The 18,032-nt window shown below is 44.4% G+C and overlaps 1 protein-coding gene across 5 annotated transcripts in view; it reads right to left on the bottom strand.

The window, feature by feature from the left end:
• cep72 (centrosomal protein 72) overlaps positions 1-18,032 on the bottom strand; it is a 167,564-nt gene that overhangs the window by 145,492 nt on the left and 4,040 nt on the right. For all 5 annotated transcript variants that reach the window (XM_033016561.1, XM_033016542.1, XM_033016555.1 and 2 more), the window contains exon 2: positions 2,210-2,337. In XM_033016561.1, coding sequence (XP_032872452.1) covers positions 2,210-2,337 — 128 coding nt within the window. The remainder of the gene's footprint in view (positions 1-2,209; positions 2,338-18,032) is intronic.

Here is an 18,032-nt window from a genome sequence, read left to right as displayed (position 1 = left end):
ACAGGATTTGTTTAGGGAGACGTGTTGGACATGCGGATGACATGGCCAGTCCATCGAAGTTGCTGCTGCATTATTGTGGTGGTGATGCTGGTCATGTTGGCTTCCTCCAAAACTCTGATGTTGGTACGTTTGTTCTCCCAGCTGATCCTCAGAATCTTTCGTAAGGATCTTTGATGGTATTGTTCCAGGGCTCGCAGGTGCCTGCTGTAGGTGGTCCATGACTCGGCTCCATACAACAGGATGGAGAGGACAATGGCTCTGTTTTGTTTGGGCCTTTAGGTCTCGATCTTCAAAGGCTCTTTTCCTGAGTCTGGCGTAGGCTCTGCTGGCACAACTCAGGCGATGGTTGTACCTCGGAGTCAATGTCAGCTTTTGAGGAAAGAATGTTGCCAAGGTAGGGGGAAGTGGTCAACGTTTTCAAGAGTGGTGTGTCCACTTTTATAGTGGGCTGGGCTGGGCTGTCGTGCACTTTTATAGTGGGCTGGTTGGGTGGAGGCTGATGTAGGACCTGGGTCTTCTTGATATTTAAGGCTAGGCCCATGGCTCTGTATGCCTTGGCAAAGGCATTCAGCATGCCCTGGAAGTCTTCTGCAGAGTATGCTGTACTGAAGCTCCATGATGGCAGTGTTACTGACTTTGCTCTTGGCCTATTAAGTTTGAAGAGCTCACCGTCAGTTCTGTAGAGGATTGGGATCCCTTGTGGCAGCTCTTCATCAATGGAGTGAAGTATGGCAGCAATGAAGATGACAAACAGGGTGGGTGCGATGATGCATCCCTGTTTGACCCCCGTTTCCACAGTGAAGGGCTCGGACTCAGAGCCGCAGTTGCTGAGCACTGTGACTGACATGCCATTATGTAGAAGCCTCAATATTCTGATGTACTTGTCAACAAGATTGACAGTAATTGTAAATGTTATGTTAACATATTTGAAGTGCCAATTAAATTGAAATCTTTCTGACCAGTAGGCAAGAAGATTGCACTGTCCAATGCAGCTAAGGTCATTTGTGGTCAATCTAATTTATCTCAGTTCAGCTGGAGATAAACTGCCAATAAGTCTTAAGAGGAGATTAATCAACTGAGCCTGGGTTCACTCGTCTGCGTGTGTCTTATTTGTCGCAGGTTTTATTTTTAACCACCCATTACAATTGCTTTCTCCATCCGCTCATCAATTTAGTGCTTAGGATTACATTTGTATTGAAACGCAGCTTCCAAAATTCCATAGATTGCAGAATAGATCCCACAGATTGAATGGTAGACATTGTAACCCCTCTATTTAAGAATGGAGGGAGACAAAAACAAAGGAGCCACACACCAGTTAACTTAACATCAGTCGTAGGAAATATGCTGGATTCTATCATTGAGCAAGAACAGGAAGGCAGATTATTATCTGAATGGTGTCAGATTAGGAAAAGGGGAGATGCAACAAAACCTGGGTGTATTTGTCAGTCACTTAAAGTAAGCATGCAGGTACAGCAGACAGTGAAGATAGCTAATGGCATGTTGGCCTTCATTGCGGGAGGATTTGAGTTTAGGAGCAAGGAGGTCCTCCTAATGCAGTTGTACAGGGTCCTGGTGAGACCGCACCTGGAGTATTGTGTGCTATTTTGGTCTCCTAATTTGAGGAAGGACATTATTGCTATTGAGGAAGTACAATGTAGGCCCACCAGGTTAAATCCTGGGATGGCGGGACTGACATATGATGAAAGAATGGGTTGACTGGGCTTGTATTCACTGGAATTTAGAAGGACGAGAGGGGATTTTTTGAAACATATAAAATTCTAAAAGGATTGGACAGGCTAGAGGCAGGAGAAATGTTGGCGGAACCCAGAGCCAGGTTAAGAATAAGGACTTAGATTTAGGATTGAGATGGGGAAAAACTTTTTCACCCAGAGAGTTGTGAAGCTGTGGAATTCTCTGCCACAGAAGGCAGTGGAGGCCAATTCCAAGAGAGAGTTAGATATAGCTCTTAGGGCTAAAGGAATCAAGGGATATGGGGTAAAAGCAGGAACGTGGTACTGATTTTAGATGATCAGCCATGATCATATTGAATGGCAGTGCGCCTCGAAGGGCTGAATGGCCTACTTCTGCACCTATTTTTCTATATTTCTATGGTTGCCATACCGTTTTCACTAAGTTTTAGTTTTTAAAGACAAAACACAATTTCATTCTGCTTCATGATTTAGATTTACATTGACAAATAAAGACTCACCTCCAATGAAATCAAAGAATTACGCGATAGATCAAGTATTTTGAGACGTGTAAAGTTCTTGAGAGACTTGCCAAGGTGTGTGATCTTTTCTTCGCAACTTCCGGGCAAGAACAAAGATCGTACATCCGCTGAAGCAGAAAAAAAAGAATCAGCTTTTAAAACATTTCACAAACGCTATAATTTTACACAAAGGAGGGTTCAACAGTTTGCTGTAGAAATTGTTACGGTTTTTGGTGTTCTTGGCTGATTATTGAAAAACAAGATTCTGGTTGCCCCCAATGCCTCACATGAACAATAACTAGAATAAATCATTCAGATTCAGACATGACAAACCGTAATGTTAACAAGGGTTCCTAAATCTGTTGGTCCTCTAACTTAGCTAAACCGAAGCACCTTGGTATAAGAAGAAATGTGTAAGCAGAAGGGTGTAAAAGATCAAAAGGCAAAAGAGCAAATCGGGGAGGGAGAGAAAGAAAGGAAAATTGAATATCCCGAGAGTTTGATAATAAGCTTGGATGGTATAATGGTGTTGAGGGCAGAGGTGTAGTCGATAAATAGGAGTCTGAAGTAGATGGCTCTCTTCTCCAGGGATGAGTGTAGGACTAGGGCGATGGCATCGTCTGTGGACCCGTTGTGGCGGTAAGCGAACTATAGTGGGTCAAGGCGCTTGGTAGACTGAATTTAATGCGTTGTCATTTACGCATTTACCTTATCATTTATTGTCATCCTTTAAAATCTTTTCTTACCTTTAGAGGAGAGAACAATCATAAACCGTACTCCGTGAAAAATGATGAAATAGCTATGTGTGAATTGAAAGTTAGATATCTCAGATGCCTCAACAATTAGCATGTTTACTTAATTGTGAGTAGTAACCAACATAGGGTATTGAATCTTAATGAACAGAACAGAAATGATAGATCGTTGATTAGAGGAGGAATCAAATGTTATGGTGGTTTAAGTGATGGTCACTTACATGAAGTTAGATACATGAAGTGGTAAAGGCATTGCAATGAATCATGAGGATGACATATTTTATCAGGGAGCTATACGAAGAGGTTGGGTGGGCTCAGAGATTGTTCCTTGGAGCGCAGGTGATCTTATAGAGGTGTATAAAATCAGAAAGGGATTTGATAGGATGAATGCGTAGTCTTTTTCCCAGGGTAGGGGAATCAAGAACCAGAGGACATAGGTTTCAGGTGAGAAGGGAAAGATTTAATAGGAACCTGAGAGATAACATTTTCACTTAAAGGGTATGGGGTTTCCGGAATAAGTCAGATGAGGTAGTTGGAGGAGGTACTAAAACAGCATTTAAAACACACCTGGACAGGTACGTGGATAGAAATGGTTCAGAGGGATCTGTGCCAAATGTAGATAAAATGGAACTGGCTGAGATAGTGCTTCCTGGTGGGCATGGATGAGTTGTTTCCTTGCTATATGGCACTCTGAGTCTGTGTGACACCCACTAACCCCCTCTTTTGACTTCAATGATCAATGAAGTTGCTTCTGTGTTGCAGCACCTCCTGCCAACAAGTGTGGCAATCGTCCCTTAAGCAGATTGACAATCCATGGGATCAGCATCACTACCACTTCTGATAGCTGTGGAGCTGAATTAGGCCACAGTCTTGCAGAAACATTATGCCTCTCTTGACCTTGACCAGGTATTCCAAGGTGGCAATGTGCTCTGCAGTGCTTTCCACAGTGCACGCACTAATTGATGCGATTTTCACATCCATGGTTTGCAGCATTGGAGTTCAAAGTCACATTGCCACAGTCAATGACCTTGTGCCTGCATGCCCATACCTTTCACAAACTGTTGGACTGATTCCTGGCTCAGGTACTGGCACTGGTCTCCCTCAATTCCCCTATGGTGAAGCTGGCGATGTTGCTGAGGGAAGATCAACCCGCTTCTCATTTCCAGCTTTGTCTGGTTTTCCTGCTCGCACAGACTGCTTCGGGCACAGTACTGCTGACGCAAACTCGGTGCTAGGGTGCAACTTAGGTGAATGTTTCCTCATCTCTTTCTGCTCCTTCCATTTTGTCCCTTTCTCTGCCTGCAACAATGGCTCATTATTAGGGTTTCAATCTTAGACGATGAGAGACTGCTAAGGAGGGGCGGCACAGTGGTGCAGCAGTAGAATTGCTGCCTAACAGTGCCAGTGATCTGGGTTCAATCCAGACTGCGGGTGCTGTCTGTACTGAGTTTGTACGTTCTCCCTGTGACCGTGTTGGTTTCCCCGGGTGCTCCAGTTTCCTCCCACATTCCCAAAACGTAGAGGTTTGTAGGTTAATTGGCTTTGGTAAAACTTGTAAATTGTCCCTATTGAGTAGATTAGTGCTAGTGTACGGAGATCCCTGGTCAGTGCGGAAACGGTTGGCCAAAGGGCCTATTTCCGCGCTGTATCTCGAAATCCAACAAGCTTCTGCGTGGGACATCACTTTTTTCCCACATTCTTATCTGATCGCCTTCCCTCTTGGGTGCGGTTTTCTATATTTACTCCATCTTCACCACTTATCATCTTCTTCTTATGTCTCTGTAAGACCCTTTACCATTGGCACCATCTTAGTTTAGTTTTACTTTAGAGATAAAGCATGGAAACAGACTCATCAGCCCACTGAATCCAGCGATCACCTGTACACTAGTTCTATCCCACACAGTAGGTACAATTTACAGAAGTCAATTAACCTACAAACCTGCACGTCTTTGGAATGTGGGAGGAAACCAAAGCACCCGGGGAAAACCCACGTGGTCACTGGGAAAATGTATAAACTGTGCCGTCCACAGATCTCCTGGGATAAAAGGCCAGGTGAGGGTTGGCAGGTAGAATCATGGTGGTAGGACAGTGAGCAGATGGAGTTTCAGTGGTAGGACAGTGGGTAGAAAGGGTTGGAACAAATATTCTCATTCCTCCACGAGTCGTTGCCAGCTCCCAAACATTCCAGAGCAAGAGGCCTGGTGGGAACTCCTTACATCCCTACCTGCTCTCTTTTGCGGATCTAGCTGTCACTAGTCTCTCTCTAACCACACATCCTTTGAGCTGGAGGTGACTACTTCCTGAAACCCACAATCCAAAAACAGTCTTGCAGTTGGATTGTGGTGGCTCTTCGTCTTCTTGCAAATGAAACATAAATAAACCAAAGGAATATTTAGATCTCAAGCCGGCTGTTGAGCAGCCAGGTTGTTGTCTCCGCGTCAATGTCTGCCAGGCCCTGAGCTCCATTTGGTGGATGGTAGAGCGGGCACTCAGAGATGGTTGGCTGTCTGTTGTTCTGCTCCGCATTCACAGGCTGGGCTCTGGCGGAGCCCCCATCTCCACATGCTGGCATTGAAACAAGTCTGTTGAGCTTCACCCATGCTCCTCTGGGGAGGTCAGAACCTGGACAGCTTTTATCTGGTGAAGAGATGTAGCCAGGCACGGAAATCACTGTCAAAACATGGAGGGGACACAATTTCAAAGCGGCCGTGCGCGCGCATGCACGCACACACACACACGTGCGTTTATTGGAAGTCCAAGCGCCTATTGTTAATGAAGGCAGCTAGCTCTTGCTTATCTTCCTTGTTGTTTAGATGAAATGCTGTTGACACTGTTTTGCCTTCGCTCAGCTTTGGACGCCACTGTCGTAGGTATACTGCCAAAGTCCCCATGTTTTGACTCTAGGAGCTTTTGATTGTCTCCCACTCTTTGTGTCTCATCAGGATGGCTAGGTCATCAGCATACCCATATTTTCCAGCGATGGTCTCTGGGAGGTCATGGATGTACACGTTGAAAATCAGCAGAGCCAAGACGGATCCCTGTGGGACGCCATTCTTCAGTCTACGTAGACTACTCTGCTGTCCATCACTGGTCTTAAGCGCAATCCTGCGGTTTGATATCAGCTCCATGATGTAGCGTACCATGCGCCTGCCTGGCAGCACCCGAATTGGCTGTTGTTCAATTACAAAATCTGGAGCTCAAAGACCTCCACCCAACAGGACTTCTTGGTGGAACTCTGAAGGATACAGGAAATTCCTGGAGTTCGCACAATGCACAGGACGTGCCATCCATAGGTCTGGGTTGCCCTTCCATTTCTCTTTCGGCTTCGATTGGCTCTCTGAACAGAAAGCAATGTCATTTATTGATTTCTAAAATATAAAGCTGTACTGTTGTTCTTGCTCACCAAAGTCCATTCCACTCTGAAACTTTGCAGAGAATCAACCAGAAAAGTCGACGATCCCTGGTATGTAAACAAGTCTGCTGTTTGACCGGCCCAGTTTCTTCTGGCAATTTATTGTTTTGCTACATTCCAGACACTGCACTCTGTGGTCACTGCAGCGTAGCTTAACACAAACTGGAACTATGTTTGCAAAATGTTTTTCCCCAAGATCATCCAACATTCCAATATCATGTACGAATCAACTGCCTACAGTATTCGCTAACATCTTCAACCTCTCACTTTAACGCAGTACTGTCCCCATCTGCTTCAAGGAACCTCCATCATTCCAGTCATCAACAATAGTAAAGTGACCGGTCCCAATGACTTCTGCCCAATTGTTCTAATATCAACCATAATAAGTTGCTTTGAAAGACGGATAATGCCCCACATCTGCAGTAGTTTTCTGGACAGTCTAGACCCCCTTACAATTTGTGTACAGGAAAGATAGGTCTACCGTTGATGTCATCTCCTTTGCACAACAAATAAGTCTGGATCACCATGACCATGTGTCAGGATGTTATTCATACAGGATGTTGAATTGCGCATGTTGTTCCATTGTTTAAAAAGGGTTCTAAGAGTAAACCTAGCAATTATAGACCTGTTAGTTTGACTTCAGTGGTGGGCAAATTAATGGAAAAGATACTTAGAGATAATATATATAAGCATCTGGATAAACAGGGTCTGATTAGGAACAGTCAACATGGATTTGTGCCTGGAAGGTCATGTTTGACTAATCTTCTTGAATTTTTTGAAGAGGTTACTAGGGAAATTGACGAGGGTAAAGCAGTGGATGTTGTCTATATGGACTTTAGTAAGGCCTTTGACAAGGTTCCTCATGGAAGGTTGGTTAAGAAGGTTAAACTGTTGGGTATAAATGCAGGAATAGCAAGATGGATTCAGCAGTGGCTGAATGGGAGAAGCCAGAGGGTAATGGTGGATGGCTGTTTGTCGGGTTGGAGGCAGGTAACTAGTGGGGTGCCTCAGGGATCTGTGTTGGGTCCTTTGTTGTTTGTCATGTACATCAATGATCTGGATAAGGGGTGGTAAATTGGATTAGTAAGTATGCAGATGATACCAAGATAGGGGGTGTTGTGGATAATGAAGAGGATTTCCAAAGTCTACAGAGTGATTTAGGCCATTTGGAAAAATGGGCTGAAAGATGGCAGATGGAGTTTAATGCTGATAAATGCGAGGTGTTACACCTTGGCAGGACAAATCAAAATAGGACATACATGATAAATGGTAGGGAATTGAAGAATACAGTTGAACAGAGGGATCTGGGAATAACCGTGCATAGTTCCTTGAAGGTGGAATCTCATATAGATAGGGTGGTAAAGAAAGCTTTTGGTATGCTAGCCTTTATAAATCAGAGCATTGAGTATAGAAGCTGGGATGTAATGTTAAAATTGTACAAGGCATTGGTGAGACCAAATCTGGAGTATGGTGTACAATTTCGGTCGCCCAATTATAGGAAGGATGTCAACAAAATAGAGAGTACAGAGGAGATTTACTAGAATGTTGCCTGGGTTTCAACAACTAAGTTACAGAGATAGGTTGAATAAGTTAGGTCTTTATTCTCTGGAGCGCAGAAGGTTAAGGGGGGACTTGATAGAGGTCTTTAAAATGATGAGAGGGATAGACAGAGTTGATGTGATCAAGCTTTTCCCTTTGAGAATAGGGAAGATTCAAACAAGAGGACATGACTTCAGAATTAAGGGACAGAAGTTTAGGGGTAACATGAGGGGGAACTTCTTTACTCAGAGAGTGGTAGCGGTGTGGAATGAGCTTCCAGTGGAAGTGGTGGCGGCAGGTTCGTTGGTATCATTTAAGAATAAATTGGATAGGCATATGGATGAGAAGGGAATGGAGGGTTATGGTATGAGTGCAGGCAGGTGGGACTAAGGGAAAAAAATTGTTCGGCGCGGACTTGTAGGGCCGAGATGGCCTGTTTCCGTGCTGTAATTGTTATGTGGTTATATGGTTATATAGGATGTGCAGACCAACTGTGCAGAGCAACTGGCTGGAGTTTTTACGGACATTTTCAACCTGTCACTACTGAGGTCTGAGGTTCCCACCTGCATCAATTATTCCAGTGCCCAAGAGTAAGGTGACGTGCCTCAATGACTACCGACCTGTGGCACTAACGCCTGTGGTGATGAAGTGCTTCGAGAGGTTGATCATGGCGAAAATCAACTCCTACCTCGACAAAAACCTGGACCTACTGCAGTTTGCTTACCGCCACAACAGATCAACGGTGGATGCGATCTCGCTGGCCCTCCACTCCACTCTGGACCACTTGGACAACAGAAACTCATATGTCAGACTGTTATTCATTGATTACAGCTCGGCATTTAATACTATCATCCCCTCCAAGCTGATTACCAAACTCGCAGAACTGGATCTCTGCGCATCCCTCTGCAATTGGATCCTCGACTTCCTCATCCACAGACCACAATCTGTTCGTATTGGTGGAAATGTGTCAGACTCGATAACAATCAGCACGGGAGCACCTCAAGGCTGCGTGCTCAGCCCCCTGCTGTACTCACTCTATACTCATGACTGCATAGCCGGTCATAGTGCGGTTTATTGTCATGTGTCCCTGTATAGGACAATGAAATTCTTGCTTTGCTTAAGCACACAGAAAAATAGTAGGCATTTACTACAAAACAGATAAATGTGTCCATATACCATGATATAAATATATACACACATGAATAAATAAACTGATAAAGTGCAAATAGCAGAAAGTGGTTATTAATAATCAGAGTTTTGTCCGAGCCAGGTTTAATAGCCTGATGGCTGTGGGGAAGTAGCTATTCCTGAACCTGGTTGTTGCAGTCTTCAGGCTCCTGTCCCTTCTACCTGAAGGTAGCAGGGAGATGAGTGTGTGGCCAGGATGGTGTGGGTCTTTGATGATACTGCCAGCCTTTTTGAGGCAGCGACTGCGATAAATCCCCTCGATGGAAGGAAGGTCAGAGCCGATGATGGACTGGGCAGTGTTTACTACTTTTTGTAGTCTTTTCCTCTCCAGGGCGCTCAAATTGCCGAACCAAGCCACGATGCAACCGGTCAGCATGCTCTCTACTGTGCACCTGTAGAAGTTAGAGAGAGTCTTCCTTGACAAACCGACTCTCCGTAATCTTCTCAGGTAGTAGAGGCGCTGATGAGCTTTTTTGATAATTGCGTTAGTGTTCTCGGACCAGGAAAGATCTTCAGATATGTGCACGCCCAGGAATTTGAAGTTCTTGACCCTTTCAACCATCGACCCGTTGATATAAATGGGGCTGTGGGTCCCCCTCCTACTCCTTCCAAAGTCCACAATCAGTTCCTTGGTTTTGCTGGTGTTGAGGGCCAGGTTATTGCGCTGGCACCATATGGACAGTTGCTCGATCTCTCTTCTGTACTCTGACTCATCCCCATCAGTGATACGTCCCACAACAGTGGTGTCGTCAGCGAACTTGATGATGGAGTTCGCACTGTGGTTGGCTACGCAGTCATGGGTATAGAGTGAGTACAGCAGGAGGCTGAGCACGCAGCCTTGAGGTGCTCCCGTGCTGATTGTTATCGAGGCTGACACATTTCCACCAATACGAACAGACTGTGGTCTGTGGATGAGGAAGTCGAGGATCCAGTTGCAGAGGGATGCGCAGAGACCCAGTTCTGCGAGTTTGGTAACCAGTTTGGAGGGGATGATTGTGTTGAATGCCGAGCTGTAATCGATGAATAACAGCCTGACATATGAGTTTTTGTTGTCCAAGTGGTCCAGTGCGGAGTGGAGGGCCAGCGAGATCGCATCCACCGTTGATCTGTTGTGGCGGTAAGCGAACTGCAATGGGTCCAGGATTTTGTCGAGGTAGGAGTTGATTTGCTCCATGATCAGCCTCTCAAAGCACTTCATCACCACCGGCGTTAGTGCCACTGGTCGATAGTCATTGAGGCACGTCACCTTACTCTTCTTGGGCACCGGTTTATTTGTTATTTGCACTTTATCAGTTTATTTATTCATGTGTTTTGTTGACCCATAGTCAATGCCTACTATGTTCTGTGTGCTGAAGCAAAGCAAGAATTTAATTGTCCTATCAGGGACACATGGCAATGAACTTGAACTTGTTATACATACTGCAGTTCAGACCAAAGCGCTATAATATCAAATAAGCTTATCTCTAAATGCCTGGACCCTGGTCTTGGGGGTCTCTACCTGCAACTGGCTTCTGAACTTCCAGATCAGCAGACCTCAGTCAGTTAGAATTGACGATAACATTGCCTCCATCCTGATCCTCAACCGTGACGTGTGCTCAGTCCCTTGCTCTTCTCATGACTTTATTGCCAAGTACAATGCCAAGTTATTTAAGTTTGCTGACACTAATACTGTAATCAGCCGCATCAACAAAAACAATGGATAGAGAACATTGGGCCCTGGTATCAGAACAATCTAGCCATTAACATCAACAAGATAAAAGATTTGGGTGTTGACCCAAGGAAGCAAGGGGAAACTTCTGCACTTGACCTCCTGCACTAGAAGCAAGTGGCAAGTTCTGCCTAGTCCACCACAGACATTTTACTTCCGACTGTGTCCTGCATCAGGAATTGGTGGAAGTATACTCAAGATTGCCTGCCAGCTGGCCGTTCTCTTTTCTCTCTTTGACCTTCTGGGAAAAGATACAGGAGCTTGAAAGCCCGGATGTCCAGAATGAACAACTGCTCCCGCCCCACTATCAGACGGACAAACCAACCCATTCCCGACGGTGTTGCCACATATTCTTACTCTTCAATCTACCTCATTTGGATTATTGCATTATATTCCATTCTGGCACTTTGCAATCGCCCCAGGATGAGCTCACTGAGTTACACACTCAATTTGAAATAGAGAACGCTGATGTACTTTCTCTGGGCCCCGTAGCTCTTGATGGCACTGAGAACAACATCAAAAGATCCTTCAGGTGGGTGAACCCTCAGAAAGCATCTGGTCCTGATGGTGTACCTGGCTGTGTTCTTAAAAGCAGGTGGATCAACTTTTAGTTTAGTTTAGCTTAGAGATGCAGCTCGAAAACAGGCCCTTCGGCCCACCGAGTCCGCGCTGACCAGCGATCCCCGTACACTTGCACTATCCTACACACCTGCACGTCTCTGGAGTGTGGGAGGAAACAGGAGCACCCATGGTCACAGGGAGAACGTAGGTACAGACAGCAGCCAAAGTCAGGATCGAAACCGGACCTCCGACGCTGTCAGGCAGCAGATCAACCACAACTGGCTGGAGTTTTTGTGGACATCTTCAATCTCTCCTTACAAAGGTCTGGTTCCCACCCCCTTTAAAAGGTCATCAATAATAATCGGTAGCCAAGAAGAAGAAGGTGACATGCCTCAATGAATGGTGGCATCAACATCCATGATAATGAAATGCTTTGACAGGTTGGTTATGGCGCATATCAACTCCTACCTCAACAAGAACCTGGACCCACTACAATTTGCCTATCAACAGGTCAACAGAGGGTGGGATCTCGCTGGGACCCACTCTGCACTGGACAACTGGACAATAACGACCCATACACAAGGCTGTTTGTCATAGACTTTTATATTCTCTGCTCGTCCCTCTGCAACTGGATCCTCAACTTCCTCAGCAGCAGACCATGATCAGTACGAATTAGCAACATCACTTTCTCCTCAATAACCATCAGCACAGGAGCACCTCAGGGCTTTGCGCTCAGTCCCCTGCTCTTCACTATAATTTGTGTAGCCGGACACAGTTCCAACACTATCTGTAAATTCATTCACAATATTATCACTGTTGGATATATAACAAGTAATGAATGATGAGTCAGTTTTGGGAGATTGAAAGTCCGAATGAATGGTGCCACAGCAATCTCACTCTGTCAGCAAGACCAAGGACTCCATTGTTGACTATGGAAGAGGAAAGCCAAGGATTCTTGAATTCGCTCTATCAGCAGGTTTGCGGTGGAGAGAGTCAACAGCTTCAAGTAGCTTTAAAGATCTGTCCTGGGCTCAGCACAGAAGATGCAATCACAAAGAAAGCTCGTCAATGCCTCCACTTCCTCAGAAGTCGGAGGAGATTTGACATGTTGGTGAATACTCTAATTAACTTTTTCAGGTATATTGTGGAAAGCATTCTGACCAGTTGCTTCACTGGTTCAAGAACACAAATGCCCAGAAATGAAATAAATTACAAAAAGTGGTGGACACTGCCTAGTACTAACCTCCCCACCAATAAAAGGTATCTATTAGGAGAGAGTTAGATGGAGCTCTAGGGGCTAGAGGAGTCAAGGGATATGGGGAGAAGGCAGGCACGGGTTATTGATAGGGGACAATCAGCCATGATCACAATGAATGGCGGTGCTGGCTCAAAGGGCCGAATGGCCTCCTCCTGCACCTATTTTCTATGTTTCTATGTTTTATAGGAAACGCTACCTCAACAAGGCAGCCAGCAAAGACCCACACCTCCCTAGCCAAGCTCTCATTTCATTCCTACTATCAGGAAGACGGTGTAGGAGTTTGAAAACTGTAACTAACCTCTTCAAGAATAGCTTCTTCCCAACAACCATCAGGCCGTTGAACAGCACACAATGCCATCCTCAGCTATAAACTATGGACTGTATTTGGTTGCATTAAGGATTTGGGGGGTTTGTTTTGCCATAGTATTGGGGTTATTAATTTATTGAATTTATATTCATTATATATTATCTATGTTTATTGTGTTTAGAAGCCTGCTAAGCTACTGCACGAAAGAATTTCATTGTTCTGTTTTTGGTATATATGACAGGTAAACCCTGTTGATTCTTTCTACGACTTCAGATTGCACCACAATCTTTGCATCATTCTACCGTTCCTGCAATTGTTGTATTTATTGTGCTCTTATTGTATTCATTGTCTATTCATGGGAACTAGGAATGTCATTGTGCCCTGGGATGTATGATCGTAAACTAATCTGACTGCCTGTATGGTTCCACCCCATCCCGACCTCCATTGGCCAATTTACACTGTCAAATGTTATCCCAATGACATTTACTATCCTGCTTTTGACAAACTTTCTGAAATTGCAGTAGCAAGGTTAAAGTAGAAAACCTGGGTTTATTCTGCTTGGAGCAAAGACTTTAAAGAGGAGTTCCGATAACGTTGCATAAAATTTCACAGCATAAAATAAACAGAAAAAAAATATTACCAACTGCAAATAAATAAATGGAACAAAAGTTTAAAGTTTGGAACAAAAGACACAAGGATGTTCTTTATTAAATAGCTTTCAGCATCGGAAAGTAAATGCTTGCGAAGTTGGTGGAAAGAGTCTGTAAAGGTTTTTAAATTCCAACACTGTCTTGATGGAATTCCAGTGAAGTCTTGAAGGATGGTCTCCAGATTCAGATGGATGGCATATTGTGGAACAATTAGTTGTTCCAGTGACTTGGGATCAAACCTGACCTATGGTACTGTCTATATGAAGCGTGCATCCTTTCTTTGGAGTCCTGGTTTTTTTCTGGGCGCTCCTTACCATCCTTACAGCTCCCTTGTATCTTTTGTACAAAACTTGAAATAACGTCCCATTGACCTGCTTCTGATGGTAACAGCTTGTTTACATCAATTCTTTCTGATTTTTGTGCATCTTCATTGAATCTCCTCTTTCAGATCTTTGCTCCAAGAGAATAAGCCCAACTTCACTACTCAAACCTTGTAGCTGGAATCTGAGAGGGGAAACCCAGATTTGGAGGGCCAAAGACAGCACCAAAGATAAACTGGAGAAACAAGAGGCTGAGATGGCAGAATCTTGAGCAAAACACAAAGTGCTAGAGGAACTCTGGGAGTCAGGCAGCAACTGGGGAAGAAATGGCCAAGCGACATTTCAGGTAGGGACCCTTCTCAGATTGATAGGAGAAGAGGGAGAAAATTTGTAAAGAGGTGGTGGGAACAACATAATAGGTGGATATGCGGGCTACGGGCGTCGCAGTCTCCGGGGTGGGAGCTGCTGCTTCAGACATTTCAAGCCGCTGAGGAGTGTTCACCCGACGCCGGAGTTCCAGCTTCCCGGCAAGAGAGCCTGAAAACATCGGACTGGCTGCGGAGGCCACAAATAGGCCCCGACCTCGGGTGGACTATGAGGAGGAGGAGAACTGCACTTTTTGATGCCTTCCCTCACAGTGGATTCTGCTGTGGGGGGACGATTCTTGTTGAATTCTATAGTGTACTGTGTCTTTTTTATTTTTTATTTTATATGGATGTATGGAAATCTAATTTCTTCTAAGTAAAGCACTTTGGCTTCAACGTGATTTGATTTAAAAGTGCTATATAAATAAAAATTACTTACTACTTACTTACTTACTATATGTGTCAAGAGGGTTTGTTTGGCAGAACAAAAAGGCACAACAGAGGATGTACTTCCTGCAGCAGCTGAGGAAGCACAATCTGCCACAGGCAAAGATGGTCCAATTCTATATGGTCATCGTAGAGTCTGTCCTAGCCTTCTCCATCATGTCGTGCTTGGTTTGGCTCAGCCACCAAGCACGACATCCGGAGGCTGCAGCGATTCTTCCGATCAGCTGAGAAGGTTATTGGCTGCAACCTTCCCTCCATTGACAAACTGTACACTGCAAGGGCCAAGACGCGAGCGGGTAAGATCATCTCTGACCCCCCACCTCACCCTGACCACAAACTCTTTGAATCATTTCCCTCTGGAAGGTGACTCCGGACTGTCAAAGCTGTCACAGCCAGACATAAAAACATCTTTTTCCCCCCACGAGAAGTAGCTCTACTTCATAACCAAAATCTGTAGCTTCCTTTTGCTCTGGTATTTTATTTAATTCATATGTTTAATTAATAATGTTTTATTATTATTATTTAATGTTTTATGTGTCATTCCTAACTGTCACTGTATGTCATGTTGTCACTTGCGGGCAGAGCACCAAGTCAAGTCAAGTTTATTTGTCACGTACACATACGAGATGTGCAGTGAAATGAAAGTGGCAATGCTCGCGGATTTTTGTGCAAAAAGACAAACAACCAAACAAACTATAAACACAACCATAACACACATATACCTTTACATAATAAATAATGGAAGGAAAAACGTTCAGTAGAGTTAGTCCCTGGTGAGATAGGCAAATTCCTTGAATGTGAATACTTGTCCAATAAACTTATTCATCATTCATGGATGGAGTAAGTGACAAGGGCTAAGGTTGAAGAAGGGACAACAGGGTGTCAGATAAGGAGGAGTGAAATGTGAAGCTAGATGTAGGAGTATGCAGGTTGTTAGATTAAATGGCCATTGTAAATTTCTACCATTGTGCAAGTCAATGGTAGAATCTGAGGGAACTTGATAGGATTGGGGGGGAGAATAGGTTACAAGGAAAGTTACCAGAAGAATGGGATGGCTCTGAAAGCCACGGTAGACACAAAGGGATTGAAATTTCTTCCTTCTACGTCACAAGGAAATAAGTTCAAAAATGCAGTAAACTTAAGGTGCAAGATTCTGAAAGAGGGTTGGTCTAAAAATAAATCACTCCGAATGAAGAAAGCATTTCATAATTTGATCTCACCAGGTAACCTGTATGGAACAAGATAACATACCTGAAAGACCAAAACTAAATCCTACATTTTCTACTTTTATTTCTGACTTCCAACATCTACAGCTTTTCACTTCTTGCTAATGCTGCAAAGGTCATCAACCTGAAACGTTAACTCTTCACACTGTGTTGCTTGACTTACTGAGTATTTCCCACGTTCTATTTTTATTTCAGATTTCAAAGATCTACACATTCTTGCGTTTTTCAATGTTTCTCCAAAATTTGACACTGAATAATTGTCATGGTATAAATATGGTAGCATGCATTAATACGGTGCTTTTAATGGAATGAAATATCTCAAATGTTTTCAAAAAATATCAAACACTATACCACATCAGCGAAGATAGTAAAACTGAAGACAAAAACATTGGTTAGATATCTTATAGAAAGTCAGAAAAAGATTCTGACTACCTACCCTATCTATGCCTCTCATAATATGACATACTTCCATCAAGTTTTTTTTTTCCTTTTTCCTTCCTCCCACAATATGTAATATGTAAAAGAATATGCGATACGGTTCCATTCTGTTTGCAGTTTGTTTGTTTCTTTCTTTTTTGCACAAAGTCCAAGTTTTTTTTTTCCTTTTTCCTTCCTCCCACAATATTTAATATGTAAAAGAATATGCGATTCTGTTCCATTCTGTTTGTAGTTTGTTTGTTTTTTTGCACAAAGTCCGCGAGCATTGCCACTTCTCATTTCACTGCACATCTCGTATGTGTATGTGACGAATAAACTTGACTTGAGTTCCCCCTCATTGTTACAGTGAATCCTATAGTGTACTGTGTCTTTTTTATTTTTTATTTTATATGAATGTATAGAAATCTAATTTCTTCTATGTAAAGCATTTTGGCTTCAACGTGATTTGATTTAAAAGTGCTATATAAATAAAAATTACTTACTACTTACTTACTTACTATATGTGTCAAGAGGGTTTGTTTGGCAGAACAAAAAGGCACAAAAGAGGATGTACTTCCTGCAGCAGCTGAGGAAGCACAATCTGCCACAGGCAAAGATGGTCCAATTCTATATGGTCATCGTAGAGTCTGTCCTAGCCTTCTCCATCATGTCGTGCTTGGTTTGGCTCAGCCACCAAGCACGACATCCGGAGGCTGCAGCGATTCTTCCGATCAGCTGAGAAGGTTATTGGCTGCAACCTTCCCTCCATTGACAAACTGTACACTGCAAGGGCCAAGAAGCGAGCGGGTAAGATCATCTCTGACCCCCCACCTCACCCTGACCACAAACTCTTTGAATCATTTCCCTCTGGAAGGTGACTCCGGACTGTCAAAGCTGTCACAGCCAGACATAAAAACATATTTTTTCTACCACGAGAAGTAGCTCTACTTCATAACCAAAATCTGTAGCTTCCTTTTGCTCTGGTATTTTATTTAATTCATATGTTTACAATACAATACAATACAAATTTATTGTCATTTGAGCCCCAGTGAGACTCAAACGAAATTTTGTTTCCACGGCCATACAAACAAAAACAATGTCCTACAGACATACACACAATTAAGTTCACACAAACATCCATCACAGTGAACCCACTGTGATGGAAGGCAAAGTCTTTTCTCTCCCCTGCTCTCAATTTCTCTCCCGATGTCCAAGCCCCAGGCGGGTGATGATAAGTCCCACAGCCATTTTAGGCCGCGCGGGGCGATTTACGGCCCCGCTCCCGGTCTGAAAGTACAAGGTCGGAGCCCCCGGCGGGCGCTGGAATGTCCCATGGCCATGAAGCCGTGCCGGGCGATGTATGACCCCGCTCCGGGTCGTTCCAACCCCGCGACACGGGCTGGAGAAGTCGCGTTGCGGGAGCTCCGGGAAGCGGTCTCTCTCTCCCCCCGGACCCGCGAGCTCCCGATGTCTCAGTCCACCGGACCTGCGGCTGCGTTGCTGGAGCCTCCGAGCCCCAGGAGTCGAGTCGCAGCAGCGAGTCACCACCGCTCTCCACGCACCGAGGCCGGCCAGCCCCACGATGGTGAGTAGTCCACAGCTCCGCAGTCTCCCGAGCCCCCGGGTCGTTCAGGTTGGAGACCGCTCCACGGTGCTAGGCCCCAACGACAACG

This window comes from Amblyraja radiata, chromosome 2 (assembly GCF_010909765.2).
Source record: "Amblyraja radiata isolate CabotCenter1 chromosome 2, sAmbRad1.1.pri, whole genome shotgun sequence".
NCBI classification, from domain to species: domain Eukaryota; kingdom Metazoa; phylum Chordata; class Chondrichthyes; order Rajiformes; family Rajidae; genus Amblyraja; species Amblyraja radiata.
The sequence above is the reverse complement of the archived record's forward strand: the minus strand, read 5'-3'. Positions and strand labels throughout refer to the sequence as shown.